Raw genomic sequence first — 18,581 nt, 5'->3', positions numbered from 1 at the left:
GAACCTCTTCTTTTTTTTTTTTTCTTTTGAAAAATGAAGTGAAAGTTTATCAACCTGTACAGTTAAATGAAAGCTCAGCCAGCCAAATGAGGAAGTAAAACCTTCCTGCAGAATGAGTTCTAACCTGCTCACTGTACTTGTTTGCTTTCAGTTGACATCAGCCTTGTCATAAAGTCTCTAAATACAGGCTGACTTCCTTGTGAGCTCAGTACTACTCTGAATCCAGCTTTTGGCACACTGGTGGTGGGACGATATTGCTGGGACTCTGAAATAGCAGCTGTCAGGTAACATGCAGAGCAAGTGGGACCGCCTGTGAGTACAGCCCTCTGTGGCGTTTGCTTCTATTATTTCAGCAAATGCAGCAGGGAAGGTGGGGAAGGAAAAGGCAGTTCAGTTTTCAGCCATCAGGATGATAAATCACTAGTCTGTTATAAAGACATTATGTGCATCTCTGTAATTTGTAAATGTAAAAATTCCTATTTATCTGAAAGTGCAGTAACCCAACTTCTTTCAGAGAAAAAGCTCATGGAAAAGCTCAAATGAGCTTGTAGACTCAGCTGATTTGGGACCTGGTTCTGGGGGACAGAGGAGGAAGAGGCAGCACAGATCTAAGGTGTGAAGGGGAATACTGCCATGGCATGGAGCTGTCCCTGTGCTCCTGGCCTTACTCCACGTGCACATCTGATTCGGAAAAGACTCAAACCTGCTCTACCTTGACCAGCACCAGGTCCTGCCCCACAGTTTCAGAAGTGGGGCAGGAGCCACCTCCCTGGCTGGTCCCCTCTCGGCCAGAGAGGGCCTCTGTGTGAGCTTCGAGAAATTCCTGTTCCCCCTCAATCGAGCTGATCCTTATGTATGGTTCTGTGGCCTGAGGCAGTTGGAGGTGTTGCTCAAACAGGTGCCCTGAAGGGATCTGCTCCTGCTCCTACTGCTGCAAATGGAGTATGTAGCTGGTGGAAAGACTCGGCAAAACCCATTTTCTAAAGTAGTTTAAGCAGAAGATTTAGAATATAACCAATAGTTGTTTGGAAAGCTTTTACAAAATTTTCAAATCACTGTTTTCTGATCTTCCAAATTTGTCCACAGATGGAAAAGACAGAAGATCTTGACAAGTCTCATAACTTCTTGGTCAATGTTTTTTATACCTAAAATGTTAGGATTGAGATTGTATTTTTGTAAACATGTCACTATGTATTTTTGTAAACATGTCGCAGCTAGATGTTCCTTCTAGCTGTGTTTGTGTATGTGAGAAGTGAGAAGAAGAACACTGTAGAAAGAGTACTGTTTTTTAAGCTAGAACATAGGAACACATGATTACCTGTGGATAAATGTAGTCTGGAAATGAGAAGACTTTGATTATTAGAGGAGGAAAAACAAGAGCAGCTTCCCAGTAGAGTTATCTGGTGGAGGGGGAGCAGAAGCAGAAGCAGGAGAAGAAATACAGGTAGTTTGAAAATGAAGAATAAGGTTTTTAAATGGGATTTTACAATTTCTACTGAACTCTGTGACACAGTTTCTCCTCTTGTCATATGTTTTTGTGCTTGTTATAAGCAACCAATGACCTGTTGGACTTGCTCACTTTATTGATTGTTTACTAAAGTGTAAGTTAATAACTTTATTATCATTTAATTCTGCCTTTATAAGGGGGACCTTAGTGTTAGCTGTAACCAAGGCTTTTATCTCAGGCTTTCAAACTTGCTCTTTCTGTGGTGAAAACCCTGCAGTCACAGTATTGCTCATTTTTAATACTTGGCCAAGCTGTAGCAGAAATCCAGCAGTTAACTTCACAGAGCTAGCACACTGCTGATGAAGGCTGATACTGCATGGTGCAAACCCCAGGTCGCAGGGCAGAGCTCAGTGTTTTCCATGAGCTGCCCCAGCTTGCCAAGCTGAAGGGGTCCATTGCTTGCACAGAGGGTGCCAAGCCTCGCAAAATGGTGTCTCTGCCCCTCGGGGGAAAGGATGCACGCACAGACTGCACATTCGAGGCTTCCTGGAGCAGGGCTAGCCCTGGGTTAGAAAACCCATTCTGGTGAGCCACCTCCATTCAGCAAACATTCACATGTGGTTAAGAGTTCTTCAGAAAGGGGCTGTTCGGTGCACAGTGAGAGGCAAATGTGGCTTTTATACCCCCTACGTTTAGAAATCTGGTAAAATTCTCAAGAATTAAATTGCACCTACTTTCCTTTTAAATCCAGGACAAACTTATACACAACACAACATCATACTAACATGGGAAATTGCTCTGATATGTAAGGTCAGGCACAGAATGAGTAGAAATAAAGGCTTAAAAAATAATAGTGATGACTTTTTAAATTATTCATTCAGTATTTTCTTTTAGACCTGAGGACAGATAATCATTTCAGTTTTTCATTTACAATAATTTATTAAATAATCTAGACAAAAAAAGTTCTAGTAGTACATGTTGACTGAAGTGTTTGGAGCTACTGACTTAACCCCTGAAAGTAGGGTTTGCTACATCACTAGCCCAGCTGTTATAGTTTGAGCTTTTTTTCAGGTACAAAAATATTAATATATTTCAGTTCAGTGACTAGTTATTTCAGAGCTAAGAAATCAGTTTACTACTGGAAAAGCAGGAAAGCTCATTTTCATGTTCAGTCCATGAATTAAAAATAAGGATTAGATGTAAAAAAACCAACTTATGGATCACACAGCGTGTGGGGAAAACAGTCAGGTCAACTGGCTATTGTTTAGATGGAAAAATACACATAGTAACTGCTTTTTTCTTTTGTATATAGCATAATCAAGGTATCTTTATTTTATTGATGCTATTCATCATTTTTAATTGAGTTCCAAATTTCTTCCACAGAAAATACCTTGAAGTTACAAGCTTATATAGAAAAGTAAAAGTCGAAGTCGTAGGTAGGGTTATTAACTAATAATCGGGTTTTCCTGTTATTGGTTAAACAAATACTAATTAACCGAACCCAACCTAGATTTCCTCTGCCCCACCCTGTTCCCTCGAGGGGGGCTCTTAATGCTGTGGGGAGGAGCTGCATTCATGTTCTCCCATCTTCTTATTTCTAGTCCACCCATGTCTTCCTCAAGGCCATTGCAACTTCTGAGCTCCTGGGGTGGCCCAGTGCTGGGAAGAGCAGGGGTCAGAGTGGGTGGGAGAGAAGGAAGAAGTGGCAGATGAGAGCTGGAGAGGGAGGGGATAAGAAAGTTGTGTGCAGGGCTGGCTGGTAGGGGGAGTATGTGAATGGAGTATGGTTGTGGCTTTGGGCTTGTAATGAACATAATTGTTTTGTCAGTTAATTCTGTTTCATATACTGGTTATTATTAGGCCTATTAACGTTGGCTTGTACCATCACACACTATCTAAACCATAACAGAGGGAACTGCAGATGGACTGCAGTGGCCCCAGAGACCCTTTGTTGGCAGGGGTGGCCCTGGGAGGGGGATTTTTCAAGGTTCTCCAATGCTGTAGACAAGGGAGCCTCAGGAGTCAGGGCTGGCTGGCTCACAGAGCTCTTCAGAGCTTGCTGCACCTTCTTCCCTGACCAGCTTGGACTTTGCTGGTGAGCTGTCTAAACTAGTCCCACAGTTCTCCACTGTGGATGGAGCTGCAGTGAAGGGAAGTGGGCCACACTAGTTTTTTACACATGGGTAGATGTACCAGCCCTAGCTTTAATCCAGGTAGCTCTAATAATTGCAGAGAAGATTTGAGAGAAGCTTCAGTGCAAGCATGCCAACCATGTCTGAAAATATTTTGCTTGATGGATGAGCAGTCACTGCATATGTCCTTCTGTTGTCACACTTGTTAGATTGAAGCAATTCTGGGTATGCCTGCCTGGGCTGCCCATCATGTTCATTTACTGGGCAGACCAGAAACACATATAGTGAAGTTCTGGAGAAGCTTGAGTAATACTTGCTGCTACTTTGGCACACTCATTTCAGAATTACCAATTTCTCTTGACAATGAATCTAAGTGAAATTGAAACCACAATTGTGTGCTTCCAGCCACTACCCAAAAGCTTTCAGAAAACAAGCTGCTTCTCTGTATATAAAAACCCTCACTGAAATAGAAAATAACAGGAAAATAGTAAGTCAGGCATCATCGGAACAGATGACTGACTGAATTTCGTAAGTATGACTGTGTATAAACTTATAGGCATATACTAGGAAATGTAGTATTAAAAAAAAAAAAAAAAAAACTTTCAGAGTTCCAAGCTACTTTGCAAATAACACAGTTACTTAAATCACTTGATGAAATTTGCTGGTTTTTTTAAGTTGCTATGGCATCTGAGCTCATCCAACAACATTTGACAGACTTTTATCTATATCATTCATTAACCGCACTGAGCAAATTGAAAAATCCCCGGTTACACAGTCTTTTATATCATTATTTCCTGTGAGATAAGTTTGAAGAACAAACTTACGCATACAACGTGTATATGTACAGAGAAACTTGCATAGCTCATAAAGTAGGATGACACCTGTCTGACATAATGCCTGGTGTATGACAAGCTTTGCATGTACCACTTCAGTGCTCTTATTTATAAGAGTGGACCAGAAAAATGCTTCAATGTTGAGGGAAGACAGCTACTCTGGTTGTTCCTTTGTTTTACACTGGACAAATAACTGAGATGATGATTGTACATTCTTCTTAACACTTGCATTTTGTTATTTCTGATCTTTCCTCCACCTAAAGCTGATGCATGTTGAATGAGGCTGTGAAGACAGGAACACTGCGTTGAAAGGCACGTAAATGCCTCCTAAGATGGCACTGGCTAGCTCACTTTCTAGCAAGGCAGTACCACCACGCTCCAGAAGAGTTCCTACAACAGGAGTGGAAGTGCACCAGAGCAAGCTGGATTTTTTTTGCAAGCTGGGCTATGGTAAGCAGGACATCTGCAAAGTGCTAGAGAGCCTGGGCCAAGAGGCTCTGGAGGATGATGTGCTGAAAGAGCTGATTCGGATGGGGAGAAAACCTCAAGCTCTGGAGATCCAGGTTCAGCCTGCCCCACTAAAACTGGTCGCCCGTGGATCAGGTAGCGTTCCAGACATGCCACTGTGGCTTGGTGAAGATGGAAGTGATTCCTCTGGTCACTTGAGATCCATCGTGATCGATGGCAGCAATGTTGCAATGAGGTAAGCTCTGATTCCTAAAGGGGATCTCTTTTCCTTAGTAGCTTTTGAATTTTAAAGCTGATTGATGGTGTGAAATATGGTGGTTGTTTTTTTTTTTCCCTCTAGGTGGGAAGTGCACTGATGTATTTATTTGGTGAACAATATATGAACCACCATTTATTCCCTTTTTTTTTTTTTTTTTTTGCTGAGGCAGAGCTTATATTAACCCTTCTGTCTCTATGCCCATAAATACATGCACCAAAAGCAATCACTGGCTTGCTCTGCGTTTTGACCTTTTGTAAGTTAACAGCTAGCTAACTACTATTGTTTATAGCAACATGATTCAGCAGCTCTGTTTCCCTTTTAGTTCATCATTGATGTTTCACTGCCTTTTCAAATCGGTACCCAGGATCTCTAAATCTATATGCTGAGGTGTTTTCGGAAAAAACTGATGACCAGATAGTCAGAACAGCTTAACTGACTTAAGACGGAGAGGGAAGATAAAAAGACAGCTGGTGGTGTTTCCTAACAAAAATATGTTTGTCTTGTTTTGACTTGCAAGCCCATCCCAACAAGGTCCCTGGCTTGTGTATTTTTGTTGGGTTTTGGGTTGGCTTCATTTTATAGGAATATCAGGAAATTGATGGTTGACTTCCATACTAAACAGTCTAATTTCCTCCTTAAATAGTTCTGCTTCTGGGAAGTGTCATAACAATTCATCCTGGCCAGTTATATTTCCTAAGTATATGTATGTCCTGACACTGTAAAAGCACTCTCACTGATGTAGAGCCTGGCATTTCTATGTGGATGGGAAGTCCAAAGGCGGTAGTGGTTTGGCCTCTATTTACCTGAGCAATATGAACCATCAGAAGCCCCTCTCAGGCCTGGCAGTCCAGAGTGCTGAATGCACTGAGTAACCACCATTTTTCCCTGTCGATTTCCCTTTCCTCCAAGCAGGGCCAAGCCAGTCCTTGCATTTTGGAATAGAGTGGGAGGAGGGCTTCCTCATTTGGTATCTTCAGTGTGTGATAAGATCCCATGCCCTCTGATCAGAGGGCAAAAGGGACAAGCATATTCAGAGCAGCTGACCCTGGACACTAAGCAAATTATGCCATCTTCTGGATGGAAAGAGAAATCCCATCCAAAAATGAGGGGATTCTCAGGCAGGGCAGTCCACAGGTAGGAAAGATGGAGAAGACCGAGGAGTGACAGATACATAGGAGAACACCAGTCAATTAGCCTTGGTTGAGCCATGAGCTCAGGAGCCAGGTGTTGGGATCTCCTGTCCATTTGCGTTTTCGCCCTAGACCCCTCCTTACAGAGTCCTTGTTGCCTCTCTGGATTCTGCGATCACGCCTTTGGACAGAGCAGCTGAGCTGGGCGCCTACCCTCTCATTTTAAGGGCAATAATACCTGTGACGGACCATGTGCTCAATTCTCCTGGCGCAACCTCATCCTGGCTGATTTATCAGGCTTTTTAGAGCAGGCAGAGGTGGACAAGGAAGAGACCAACATGGTTCCCAAGATGGCAGGAGATACGCCAGTTGAGCTGAATGAAGGGAAGATATGCCTCTTGCCACTGAATGGGAGGCCCGGAATAGTCTGGTGGCTCACGGGCCACTTTAATTACTCTGCGAAATCCCATCCTAGCTCCATTTTTCACAGTGCTTTAGTCTGCTTGCTGTACCATCCTGCCCACTGTGCCAGCTCTTGCTTATGCACTTGCCAGGCAGAAATTATTTAAAACCAATTTTGTTATGGGTACGTGCAGCAGATGGCTTGACCTAACGTGTCATATTGCTTTCCTAGACCACATACTCGAAACAGGTGTTCAAGGAGCCACCCCTGCTTTTGGCATGTAAAATTAAAATCCGTTTCGTAGAACAGAAAATTTCCAAATAAGACAGAGTGATATTTGCCTGCTACATTATTGGAGGCTGGTGTTTGCCTGGGGATTCCTTGTCTTTCACCTAAAAAGAATTAGTGAAATACTAAGTAGTTTTCAGTTTCAGAAAGGCAAATATTTTAGAGCTCTTCTCAAACATCCCCAACCTCTGTCTTGGGAAAGGCCCGATAAAGACCTCTTGCAACATTTGAGAAGACTATTGAGCTTGTTGCTTTGTGCCGAACTGACACAGCCTGGAGAGAGCTGTTTTCCTGTCCTAGATGCCTTTCCAAAGTGGTGTTGAATGACATTTGCCTTTGGCTAATGGGATGGGATTGGTGAATTGAGTAAAATGAGTATCCTCATTTTAATATTCCTGGTTTGCTGCTATCCCATGGAGAAGGGCTGTTTGCAACACAGCCAGGAAAAAAGGTGGTTATGCTTCCCTGCTGTAAAAACATCATCATCAATCATCATCATCATCAACCACAAAAAATGTGCAGGAGAAGCAGCAAGTTACGGATGAAGCTGTAAAATGTTGAAAAGGTGGTTGCCTGTGTGGAGAAAAAACATCTTGAGCTTTTGTATTTCTGCCTTGGGATTGGTGTCTATGGAACATTTCAGAGTTGGCATTGAAAGCCCATTGCAGGGTGCAAGGTTTTGAAAAGGATCTATATGCCCCAAGGTAATAAACTAATTGAATGATTTAGCAGTCAGCAATTATCAATCAATCAGGCTCTCCATAAAAACTTAAGAGGGAACTGTCATAACCCTGTTCACCGCACATGAAGAAGTTATCATCTAGTCTAGTGTTTGCAGTCATGTCTAATTTTTAAGCTCTAATATGGACAGAGGCTTTTTCTTAGGTGAGCTGAGTCCTGAAGTAGACTCTTAAGTTCCTCTACTTTGGCTATATTCTTATTAGAGTGAATTAGTGTTGATTCTTGATGCTTCCCACTCACCAAGCCTAAAACATTGTAGGAAGGTGGAAAAATACAACTGCAGCTAGGGGAAGGAAGGGTGTGATTGCCTATTGTATCAAAATTAGAATACAGTCCTAGTGTCCGCTTAGGCTGGTGCCTGGTAAACCATTATTGCTGTTCATTAGTAAAAAAAAAAAAAACTTGAGACCAGCATGCTGTTTGTTAGCCAGCTTGAATAAAGCATATCTCCAGGTACAGGTTACTGGGAAATTGTAGTGCAGTACCAGTGGCTGAATTGCTTCCCTTCTGCCAAAGATGTATCTTATACTGTGCCATGATTAGACGTATCTTATACTGTGTCAGTTGTATTTTTAAAAAGCTGGTGTTTTGACTAATTTTCTTTTTAAAAGGGTTGGAATTGCATAAGTAAAGAAAAGAAACAACTTCACATTAGCCTAAGTATAGACTGATTAGCATAATTGCAGCCAGGCCAAATTGCTGCTTTGGTTTCTGTGAGATAGGTCTTGGTGATTACAACACAACTAAGATATACGGTGTTGCTGGCAGGAGGGAGAGAGAGAGGACAGAATTATGACAGGTCAGTCATGGTCCACAGACTGTGAGACAGTGTTGGAAAGGTGACCAACAAGGCAAATCTGTTGTCAGGCAACATAAATTCACCATGCAGGACTTGAAAAGATTTAAAGCCCCTGTTCTATTGCAAGGCAGATATTGGTGTTCATTTATATTTAATACTGCAGTGCACAATATGTGTATAAGATATTTTAGATGTAGAAACGGTAGCTTTTCTCCCCCCATGTTTGGCCATAGCAATGTATCAGCAATTGGATTAAGTGATAACACTAAGAAACAATTCCAGATGACTCTTCTCACTTGTTTTACTTGTCTTTCTGACCAAATACCTTATGTTTGATTGTTTTGTCCTTTGCATTAGGGGTACATCTAAATTTACTTTCCTAAAATTGAGAAGGTTATATAAACAGCTAGTTATTGTTAAAGCAGGCTGCTGATTTACTGAACTTTATTTCCTGGCATTAAAGATGTTCCTAGATTTCCTTTCAAAGGCAGTTATTTGAAGAAATCACCTGAACTTCAAATTCACCTGTCTAGGTGAATTTGAAGTATTTACCTATCCTTTGAAAACAAACAAAGCAGTTGTTCTGGAATGGAAATTAGATGTGTCAAGCACTTCAGACAATTTATTATAGGTATGATTTGTTTTTATAAACTTCCTATTGCCTGAGTATCAGTTAATAAATAACCAGCTTTCTTCCTCCAAACTGCACTATTTTTCATTTGTGGTCACCATTACAGCACTATAACTTTTATTAGATGTAAAACGGAGCTTTGATTTTGAGGCTGATGAACAGAATCTAGATATGAATTACTTGGGGGGAGGAAAGCATTTAAGAGTGAAGACATCTTTCTCACTCATTCTGTCACTGTAGATAGGTGTAATATTGAGCAAAGGAGCCATTACATGTATATTTTGCAAAGGTGAAAGCATGAGTGAGATTGTGGAGATATCCAGAAAGCTCAAAGTACAAGGATGAGGTTTCTATAGATATTGTGAGGGTGTTTATTCATTTCAGGACCTTTGTGTAGAATTTATTTTCCTCCTGATGACTAGATGCAGAACATGTGTATTTGTTTCCTTGTGCAGAGGTGGTTAATAAATTACTTTCCTTTACATGTGAACTGTAGTCAAATTTTAGATGAGAAAATGACGAGCAGTAAGAACTTTGAAAAGGACAAAGAAACTTAGAAAGGCCACCATCTCTAATTGTTTTTCCTGGGGATGCTTTCTGTGTCTTGTTTTGAATACTAATAATTCTCTGGAATTTCTCTGCCTACCTCTGCTATAGCACATATCCCAGGGATTTCCTACCCCTCGGTGCAAGCAAGACAATCTGCCAACTAGGGCATGGGGCTGAGGCATCTGTGGCTGTCTCCACTGGGATCTTGTCCCTTTTCTTGTGCCTCTGGCTGGGTTCTCCATATTTCCCATCCTGCCTTTCACAATCCTTGTTCCTCCATAGTTTGACTCCTGTTTCCAAAAGAGGTCAGCAGCAGAAGAATGACCTGTAATCAAACTTGCTGACATCTTGAACATAAAAATCTGTACATATGTTACTGTTGCAGAGGAGGAAAATCCCCATATTTTGTTTCATATGGGAGAACCTCATGGGTTTCTGCTGATATTGGAAGACACTCTCCCTCCTTGCACCATTAAGGGGCAAGGCAAGGCAAGTCTTGGCAAGGGTCTGACAGCCTAAGATCTTGCTCCTACTTTAAGATCCAAGTCCATCTAGATACAGATGGAAGCAACAGGCTTAGGTCACAGAAACTGGGGATGGAATACCTCTGTTTTGAAAGTATCCAAACTGCTTCAGATAAAATGGTTCCCTGGAGGAAGTGTTTGAATTTGTCCACTCAGGGCACTCTACTCAGGACGGGGTGTTGTTTTCTTGGAAACTGGCAAATGATGCAAAAGCTATTTGTTTTACCTTTTCATTCCTGATTCAGTTGGAGAGAACTCTGTAAGCTTCCTGAAAACTTTGCCTCACCATACTTCCCTTTTTATAGCCATGGAAACAAAGAAGTATTCTCCTGCTGGGGGATCCAACTGGCCGTGGATTGGTTCCGACGGAGGGGACACACATACATCAAGGTTTTTGTCCCGTCCTGGAGAAAGGAACCCCCTCGACAAGACAGTCCCATTGCAGGTAGATTGGCATCCCAAGCATAATTTGGCAAACGCTAGGTGCAGTTTGGAGATGGGGGGCTGTGAAGAGTCCAGTGTAGTTTTGCCCTGTAAAGAAGACGAGCACATTGCAAGTTGTGTATAAGGTTTGAGCTGCTTAAATTAGTCATTAATTTATTGCCACATGCATGATCTTGGCTGGCAACCAGAACTGCATACAAACCTTCGTTACAGCGCTTGGAACTCTCTGCTTCAAAAGCACAAGTTTCTGCCAGCTGAGTTACAGAAGAATGAGTTTGTTACAATGAGACTGCAGAGCTTTTAAGGGCAGCCCATAGACCATGACATTGTTTCTGAGCAGATACATGCCACGTGATCCAAAGGCAGTAGTATCTCGAGTGTTCACTGCTGTATGACTATCTTCTGTTAGCCTATTACCCTGATACAGGAGCTATATAGGTTCCCCTTCTGGGAGAAAGAAAGAAATGCATCAGCTGAAGTATGTGGAGGGTGGTGAGATTTACATTGTGTGGAAATAGATCTGCAAAATTTGTGCCAGGAGCTTGATGACAGAGAGATGTGATTGCAGCTACAGATGTGAAGACTCAGGATCTGCCTTTCTGTGTAGCTCTGATGTTTACAATGCGATAGGCAGGAATGACAAGAAGTCCTCAATGGCAGAGGACTATTTTTTCTATCAATCAATCAGGCATATTTTATCTCCCAGCAAGACTCATACCAGGGATGGTATGAGGGAGTCTTCTGTCATCTGCTGGGATATAAAATGAATTACAGGGGTTCAGAATACCTCTGGTGTAGAATTCAAGCCATCCTTTCATGAACAAGATTTAAAAATTGAGAAAGAAAAGCATCTTAAAATTTATGGTTAGATGCTTTTATAGAAGACCTAGAATTTAAGTTGCTGAACATCCACTTGATGCCAGTGCATCTGAAAATCACACCACTTCTTAAAGTATCCTAAAGCATCAAGACATTTTTTAGATTCCTGTAGGATTCCAGCATGTGACTGAGACTTGCTCATTATTGATTGATTTGTTTTTCTTTCATTTCTCCCTTCTGTTTCTGCCCACCCCCACCACCAGATCAGCACATCCTTGAAGAGCTTGAAAAGCAATCGATTCTTGTGTATACCCCATCTAGGAAGGTGAAAGGCAAGAGGGTGGTTTGCTATGATGATCGCTATATAGTTAAAGTTGCTTATGAGAAAGATGGAGTCATTGTTTCCAATGACCATTACCGGGATCTCCAAAATGAAAACCCTGAGTGGAAATGGTTCATTGAGCAGCGACTACTCATGTACTCTTTTGTCAGTAACAGGTAAGAGAAAGTTGTTGTTAAGTAACCTTAGGTTTAAGCATTGTGGGCCAAGTTGGCTCAAACATCAGTGCAGCTCTAATCAGTATCAGAGTACAGGAGTCTATTTTAGAGAGGAGAATTTACTGCAACTTTTCTTGTCCCTCTTCGCTAGTTTCTGCTTCCCCAGCTTTGGTCTTAAAACCCTATGTTGTTCCTCAGTCAACTTCTCTATTTGAATGGTAATGTTAGTGACCAGCTTTGCCTGTTGCCCATCCAATTTGTGATGTTAACCCAAGGCGTAGTATCTTTCCCATTCTATTTCATAGCAGTATAACAGAATGAAATCAATGAGAGGAGGCTGCCTACCTGGCAGTATTTTTAATTCCCCTAGAGGACAGAACAGCACTTGTTCCTATGCTTTTATAATCTTAACTTTCTAGAAGAAGGGAAATAAGAACCTGGTTTCTCTGACCCTTTAATCATCCCCACCGAGGGAGGTTTTCATTGACAAACTCACGCTGTGTCTATGAGAGTGAACTGTATGCTGTTTAGTTTGTACATACTAACCTTGTCTGAGTTTCTTAGCAACAGAGATGCTAGTTGTCAATTTAGCTTGGAAATTCACTCAGGGAAGTCGAATGTGTGCTAATAAGGCAGCTGAGAAGCCACCTCAAAGTGCAGCACACTTGATCAGCACTGACAGTTCTCTAGCCACCAAAACTGTATGGAAGTACTTGGCACTGAATTTCAATTTTCTGATACTGTTTACAGAAATGCAATAACTAAACATCAACATATTCTTTTTCTCAAAGGTCCACTCTGTTATCTCCAACTATCAAAAGACTACTTCCCTAGGTTACAAATATTTATATGATATTTTCCTTTTTATTTCGTAGGGATTGCCAAATTTTCAGAGCCCCTGCCACAGAAAGTCTAGCTGTTATTGCAAAGCATGTTTGAATAGTTTCAGAGAGACCTTCCTGTACAGCTTTGGGAATCTCTCAAAAACCACAGCCTGGAGCCAGAGGTTTCAGTTCCATTATGGAGATAAACAAATTCCCTGACTGACTCCCCTCCCCTCCCCTCCCTTCTAGTTGTTATATCCCTTCATGCAATGGCCCAGTGATATTTAACAGAAAACTAGAGAATCGTTGCACAGATGGGTGTGGCCAAGATTAATTTGCAAACGAACCTACAGATGCTAATTATTTTTCTTCCTGAAGCATCACATTCAGGTACTAGCATAGAAGAATGGTTTATCTGAGCATGTTCCTGATCTTGTAGCATGAGGCCTTACTGAATCGTTGAAAAGACTTGGCACATTTATTACACCAGGTGAATGATCAGCTCTAGCTCTGAATTAAGTGGTGGCTTTAAACACCATTCTTTGAGAAGTATTTAGTAAGAGGAAAATATGTTTGTGGTGGGAGTGAGCTGACCAGTGAAGACCACAGTGCTGTGAATACAGATGAAGAATTTGGTTAGCATAATGTTTTCTGCTATTTCAGAGAAAAAAGAAGTGAAATTGCAATGTTCCTGGCTGCTGAGAGGCCAGAGCTATGCCAAGCCTCAATGCCTTTCCAATTATTTTAAGTCTATAGAAAAGAACAACAGGCACACAAACTTCTGAAGTATTGTGGGGTTGACAAGCAGGAGGACACTATGTCTAAAAATGCAGCCTAACTCCTGGAGACCAGACTCTGAAAGGGTCACAAGACTTTTCTGCCCTAAGTTTGTGCAATAAGTTGTGACAACAGTGTAGATCCAAAAGTTCAAGGTGTTTTTGTTACTCCTGCACCCTTTGCTTTTTCAGGTTTATGCCTCCTGATGACCCGTTAGGCCGTCATGGACCCACTCTTAATAACTTCCTCAGCAAAAAGCCAGTGCCTCCTGAACCAAAATGGCAACCTTGCCCATATGGTAGGTTTCTTGCAGTGCTGTGAATTGTTACCAGTCTTCCTCCTGGGCCTTGCCTCTCAGCTATGCCTTCCTTCAGGGAAGGGAAAGTGTCATTGCCACATGCTCTCCTACTTCAGGCTTCATGCAGTAGAGGCTTGGGCCAGAGCTGCTCAAAAGTGTGCCTTTTCCCCCCTCCCCTTTAAGTGGTTTTCAGCCTCAGCAAAGGTGCCAGCTATTTCCCGCTCCTTCATTCTCACCCATTCACAGCATCCAAAACCAGCGTGGTGCCTGTGCTGACTCCTTTAGGCTGTGCATGCTTTACACATTACAGTGTGGACCTGCATCCTAACACTTAGGAAATGCCATCCAAATATATTTTTTTCTTTTTTTCCTCCCCAAGCAACTTTCCAGTAACTTGAGGTTTTCTCAGGCGAAAATCTTTACACCATTTTTTAAAGCAGCCCTTTGTAGAAATAGGTCTCCTAACCCATCTGCAAGTGCAGCAACCTGAACATAAATGAATTTCAACTAATTCTTCATGCTGATTTACACGGCAGGTTGCTGGCAAAACTCTGAGCCATTTACTTCCTTTCACTGCTGCTTCACCCTGCTATTTAGGTCAGCAACATTTAAATCTGGGGTCAAAAGAGTGAGAGAGGAAAACAGCACCTCCCCCTCTTCACTGTCTGTGCTCACCATACCCTTGTTAAATGTACAGTAGGGAAAAGTAGTAAGTGTGTTAATCAACTTTTACTGCTAGTAACAATTTCCTGTTTGATTTTGGTTCTTTCAGGAAAAAAATGCACTTACGGCAATAAATGCAAATTTTACCACCCAGAAAGACCACATCAAGCTCAGCTATCAGTTGCTGATGAGCTCAGGGCCAAAATAAAGGTCTCATTAAGCCTGGGGAAAGAGGAAGAGAAGTTTCCCTACAGGACTGGAGGAGAGAATATACCTCACGCTGCCTGTACAGAAAGGTTGCAAGAAGCCAGCAGCTGTGCAGGGGATTCCTGCTGTGCAGAGTGGTCCAAGGGGAGCCACCATGAGCAGTCAGCTGGTGCCTGGGCCCGTGGCCCAAACTCTGAAGTGGAAATGGACCAGCAGTTGTTACAGCCAGATCTATGGAGAGACCAACAGCTCATGGAAAAGATGTCAGCATTATCGATCAGTGATGATACATATCGTAAAAAGAGGTCCATATGTACCTCTCAAGACCGGGAGGTGACAGACAGTCCTCATCACTGTTGCAACCTCAGGCACAATCTGTACTTGATGCCTCACCACCATAATTTGGACTGTAGCTGCTTACCAGGATGCAGCTTCCATCAGATGATACTTCCATCTGCTCAAGCAGGGAGACACCCAGACCACAGCTGGCCTCAGCACAGTTGCAGCATGCAAGTGCCAGCAAGGCTGGGTCAGAAGAGCCAGTATGTCCCTAACAGAGCTCAGCACATGCCACCTCCTGCAGTGCCACCCACTGACCCACTTCACTTCCACAGCAAGCATGAGCTACAGCAGCAGCACTGTTTCCCCAGCCAGCTTCCACCTCAGCCCTTTCTCTTAGACTCCAGCAATGGTCCTGGCTTCCTCCAGAAAGCATACACTTACCCAGATGCTGCTTACTGGCCCATCCGCACTGCAAGACCACCTTCTGGCCAGCAAGCAAACATCCACAGGGAGCTGCGCTCCATTTTCCCTTCTGATGAGGTGAATGAAGTCATGGCTTTGCACCCTGATTTCAAGGATATTGCCAGCTTAACTTTACTAAATCAAAGACACAGAAACTTGTGAAACCTCCCAATTAAACCTTTCTGCATAAGCACAAGTCCTGGGGACAGAGCTGCTATTCTGACACTTAACTCAGTGTTATAAAGGCTTTGAAAGGTGTTATAGCAGTTCAAACAGCACAAGTTAAGCACCCATCAGCTGTGTTGCATGGGGCATCGGAGCATCCCCGTCTTACAAGTGTGTGCTGTCCTGTCTTCCAGAGTATGAATCAAGGCAAAGTCATTTTGAAGCCAATGAGAGGGCTCAGGCTAATTGAGCTGACAGCACTGAATCTCACTGTTGACTGGTTTCAGTATGGTAAAGATCATCAGTTCCTTGAAACACTAGACCAGTTTTAAAGTCTTAGCAAGGGAGTTCAACTACTGTAAAAGAGCCATTCCCAAAGGGTCCCTTTGTAGGACTCTTTATGGGCTGATTATCACTAGCTTTCTGAACTAGCTTAAGTAGTAAATTGGCATGTTTCCCTTAACACTGGTCTGTGCTGTCTGCTGGAAGGTGTCTAATGTCTTTAATTACTGAAGGAACTATGTCATACAGGCCCATCCCTACATCAGTGAACTGCAAAAGATAGGATTAGTGTTTATAAACCTATGCTGTGATGCCACTAAATTCCTAGTAGAGGTACTCCAGTACGCTTGGAAACAACTGCAGGTAAATTTTTCAGGGAATGTGCACAACGTAACTCAAATGGGGAAAGTCATCTTTAGCATAAATCCTGATGTGGGTCAAAGGCTCAGGGTTGTCTTCTTTTCTGAATTAACACAGATGATGGCAAGAAAAATAAATAAATTTTTCTATTTCAGTGAACCTGAAACCAATGGTTGAATTAAAGGTTAATTACCAAATATGGTCTAGAAATACAGCTGGTTATAATTACAAACATTTAAACTGTGTTCTGTTGGGACATGTTTGATTTTTCGTAAGCTGTGAAGCTGCTAGCCTCTGCATTTTCCACTGAATTCTTTAGGCTATTGTTCAAATATTAAGGTTGTTTTGGCATTTTACCAAAGTTTAAGTATGTCAGTGTGACATGTTTTAAAAACTCTAACACATAAAATGAACATTTAGCACACTTTATCCTGTGAATAATGTGTTTTTCAACTTTCTTTTATTCCATGCCTCTCTGCACCAATGCTTGATTAAGTCCAACATTCAGGTGCTATTTACAAAATCTCTCACCTTGCAGAGTATCACTATTAGGTTCTTCTCAGAAGAACCATTGCAATCAGTGATGATGTTCCTAAGCACAAATTAAACATAGCTCTCTTTCAGGCACCAGCAGGCTGACACCTCTGAATTGTAGTATTTTGGAAAAGGTGACTCAGGGATAGTAATTTACCTTAGTGACATTATCACATGATGCTTTTTTATAGCAGTGATACTTTGGCCTGTTTCCCTCTGGAAACCAGCAGCAGCTTAGTTTATTTAAAGAATCTTGAGGAAATAAGTAAGTTGAATTGATTTTGTTCACAGGGTAATTGGCTCCATCAAAAAACTCTGTTAGAGTTGTGAGATGTATGACTTCTCGCCACAAAAAAAAAAAAGTGTCACAATTTTTCCACTAATTATAGTCATTATAAATAGTTTCCGATAGTTTCCTGGTTCAGACTAGTAAATTTTGGATCATGAGAATGGCTCAGTCTATAAGTTTTCCACAGCATAATACATGAAGATTAGAAATGACATTAAAAGAAAACCATGCAATAAATATCCCATGAATTGCTTTGAAAAGCATTTGAGTACTACAACCATCTTTATTTGCTCTGAAATAGGCTTGTAGGCTTGAAAAAACAATGCACCGCTTGTTTTTTCAACACATTAAACTGTCCAGAAACATTTCCTGGGTTAAGTGCTTATATTGTGATTATGCAAGTACAGGCTCATTGGAATGCCAAACTACTTGTAGCAGGAGCTTTCCAAACTACTGGTGCACACATATGCACATGCACAAAGCAGTGTGATGCAGAGTGAAAAAATACCTTCCACATTCTCACATAGAGCAAGTTCTGAATGACAACATTCAGAAAATGCACACACAGCAATAGAGGTGATTATAACCACACACATCCACATTTTTTACATCTGATATGCACATTACATATATCAATAGCGAAAGCATTTAAATATATAGTAAAACTAGCATGATAACCTTTATGTAGTGTCCTCAGCTTGCAGATTAGATGTGTGCATAAGCTTTTCTCCTTTTCTTTGAGAATGCACAGGAATTCCCTAACATTTTTAAACAGATTTGTTATTAGTTCACAACTCTCTTGATGTTTAATAACTTATTTTGCTTTCATTTCTTTTTTATTTACTAGGGAATCTTGCAGTAAAATACTTAGAACATGCATCCTGCTAAGAAAGTGTCTGAGAAAATAAATCAAACTTTGGTGCTGAACAGAACTTGGTTTCTCTTGGCTCTTCTCCTAAGTGAGCTTTTTCTCATGAAATTTCTGTTTCAAGGGCAGCACAGCAGCAGTGTTATGTCATTGAGTGCTTTAGAGCAACTCTGCCATTGGCTAAAAGCCCACGGAAAGCACAAACCATTTCATTATTTCACCACAGAATAAGCATCTGGGACTCAGAACTTTGTGCTGCAGAGTCTTTTATGCTTTCCAAGACAGTAGGATTTATTTTTTGGCTTTAGCAGCCCATGGGGTAAGGGAAGGGGCTGCTAACAGAAAGGAAGAGGTAGCTTTTTCATGAACATTGTAAAAGGCTGTTGCTGTTTGTGGTATCTCTGCTGAGATGCACTTGAGTCCAGCTCTTGCTGCCAAGTTGAAAACGAATCCATAAATCCCAAGAGGCTCAGAGACTTAAAAAGCCCTTGATGCTTTTTGGTTGTCAAGACTCTTTCAGAAGAAGATTAAAGTAGTGGGAGCAACCCTCCCGGAGGTAGACTGTTTTCCTTGCAAAGTTGCCAAATGAATCTTAAGATTAAAAA

The 18,581-nt window shown here is 41.7% G+C and overlaps 1 protein-coding gene across 2 annotated transcripts; it reads left to right on the top strand.

The window, feature by feature from the left end:
* Positions 1-257: 257 nt before the first annotated feature.
* Positions 258-18,027, top strand: ZC3H12D (zinc finger CCCH-type containing 12D). 2 transcript variants are annotated; one of them, XM_067294751.1, is made up of 7 exons: positions 258-312; positions 4,676-5,115; positions 10,510-10,649; positions 11,731-11,965; positions 13,758-13,864; positions 14,637-15,556; positions 17,956-18,027. In XM_067294751.1, exons 2-7 carry the CDS (start codon positions 4,733-4,735, stop codon positions 17,968-17,970), a joined length of 1,800 nt encoding a protein of 599 aa, XP_067150852.1. In that variant the 5' UTR covers positions 258-312; positions 4,676-4,732; the 3' UTR covers positions 17,971-18,027. The 2 variants fall into 2 exon arrangements, with proteins under 2 accessions (XP_067150852.1, XP_013813120.1); XM_013957666.2 differs by lacking the exon at positions 17,956-18,027 and having other exon boundaries at positions 14,637-16,625.
* Positions 18,028-18,581: the final 554 nt, after the last annotated feature.

This window comes from Apteryx mantelli, chromosome 3 (assembly GCF_036417845.1).
Source record: "Apteryx mantelli isolate bAptMan1 chromosome 3, bAptMan1.hap1, whole genome shotgun sequence".
NCBI classification, from domain to species: domain Eukaryota; kingdom Metazoa; phylum Chordata; class Aves; order Apterygiformes; family Apterygidae; genus Apteryx; species Apteryx mantelli.
Note: the sequence above shows the minus strand (reverse complement) of the source record. Positions and strands in the feature narration are given on the sequence as shown.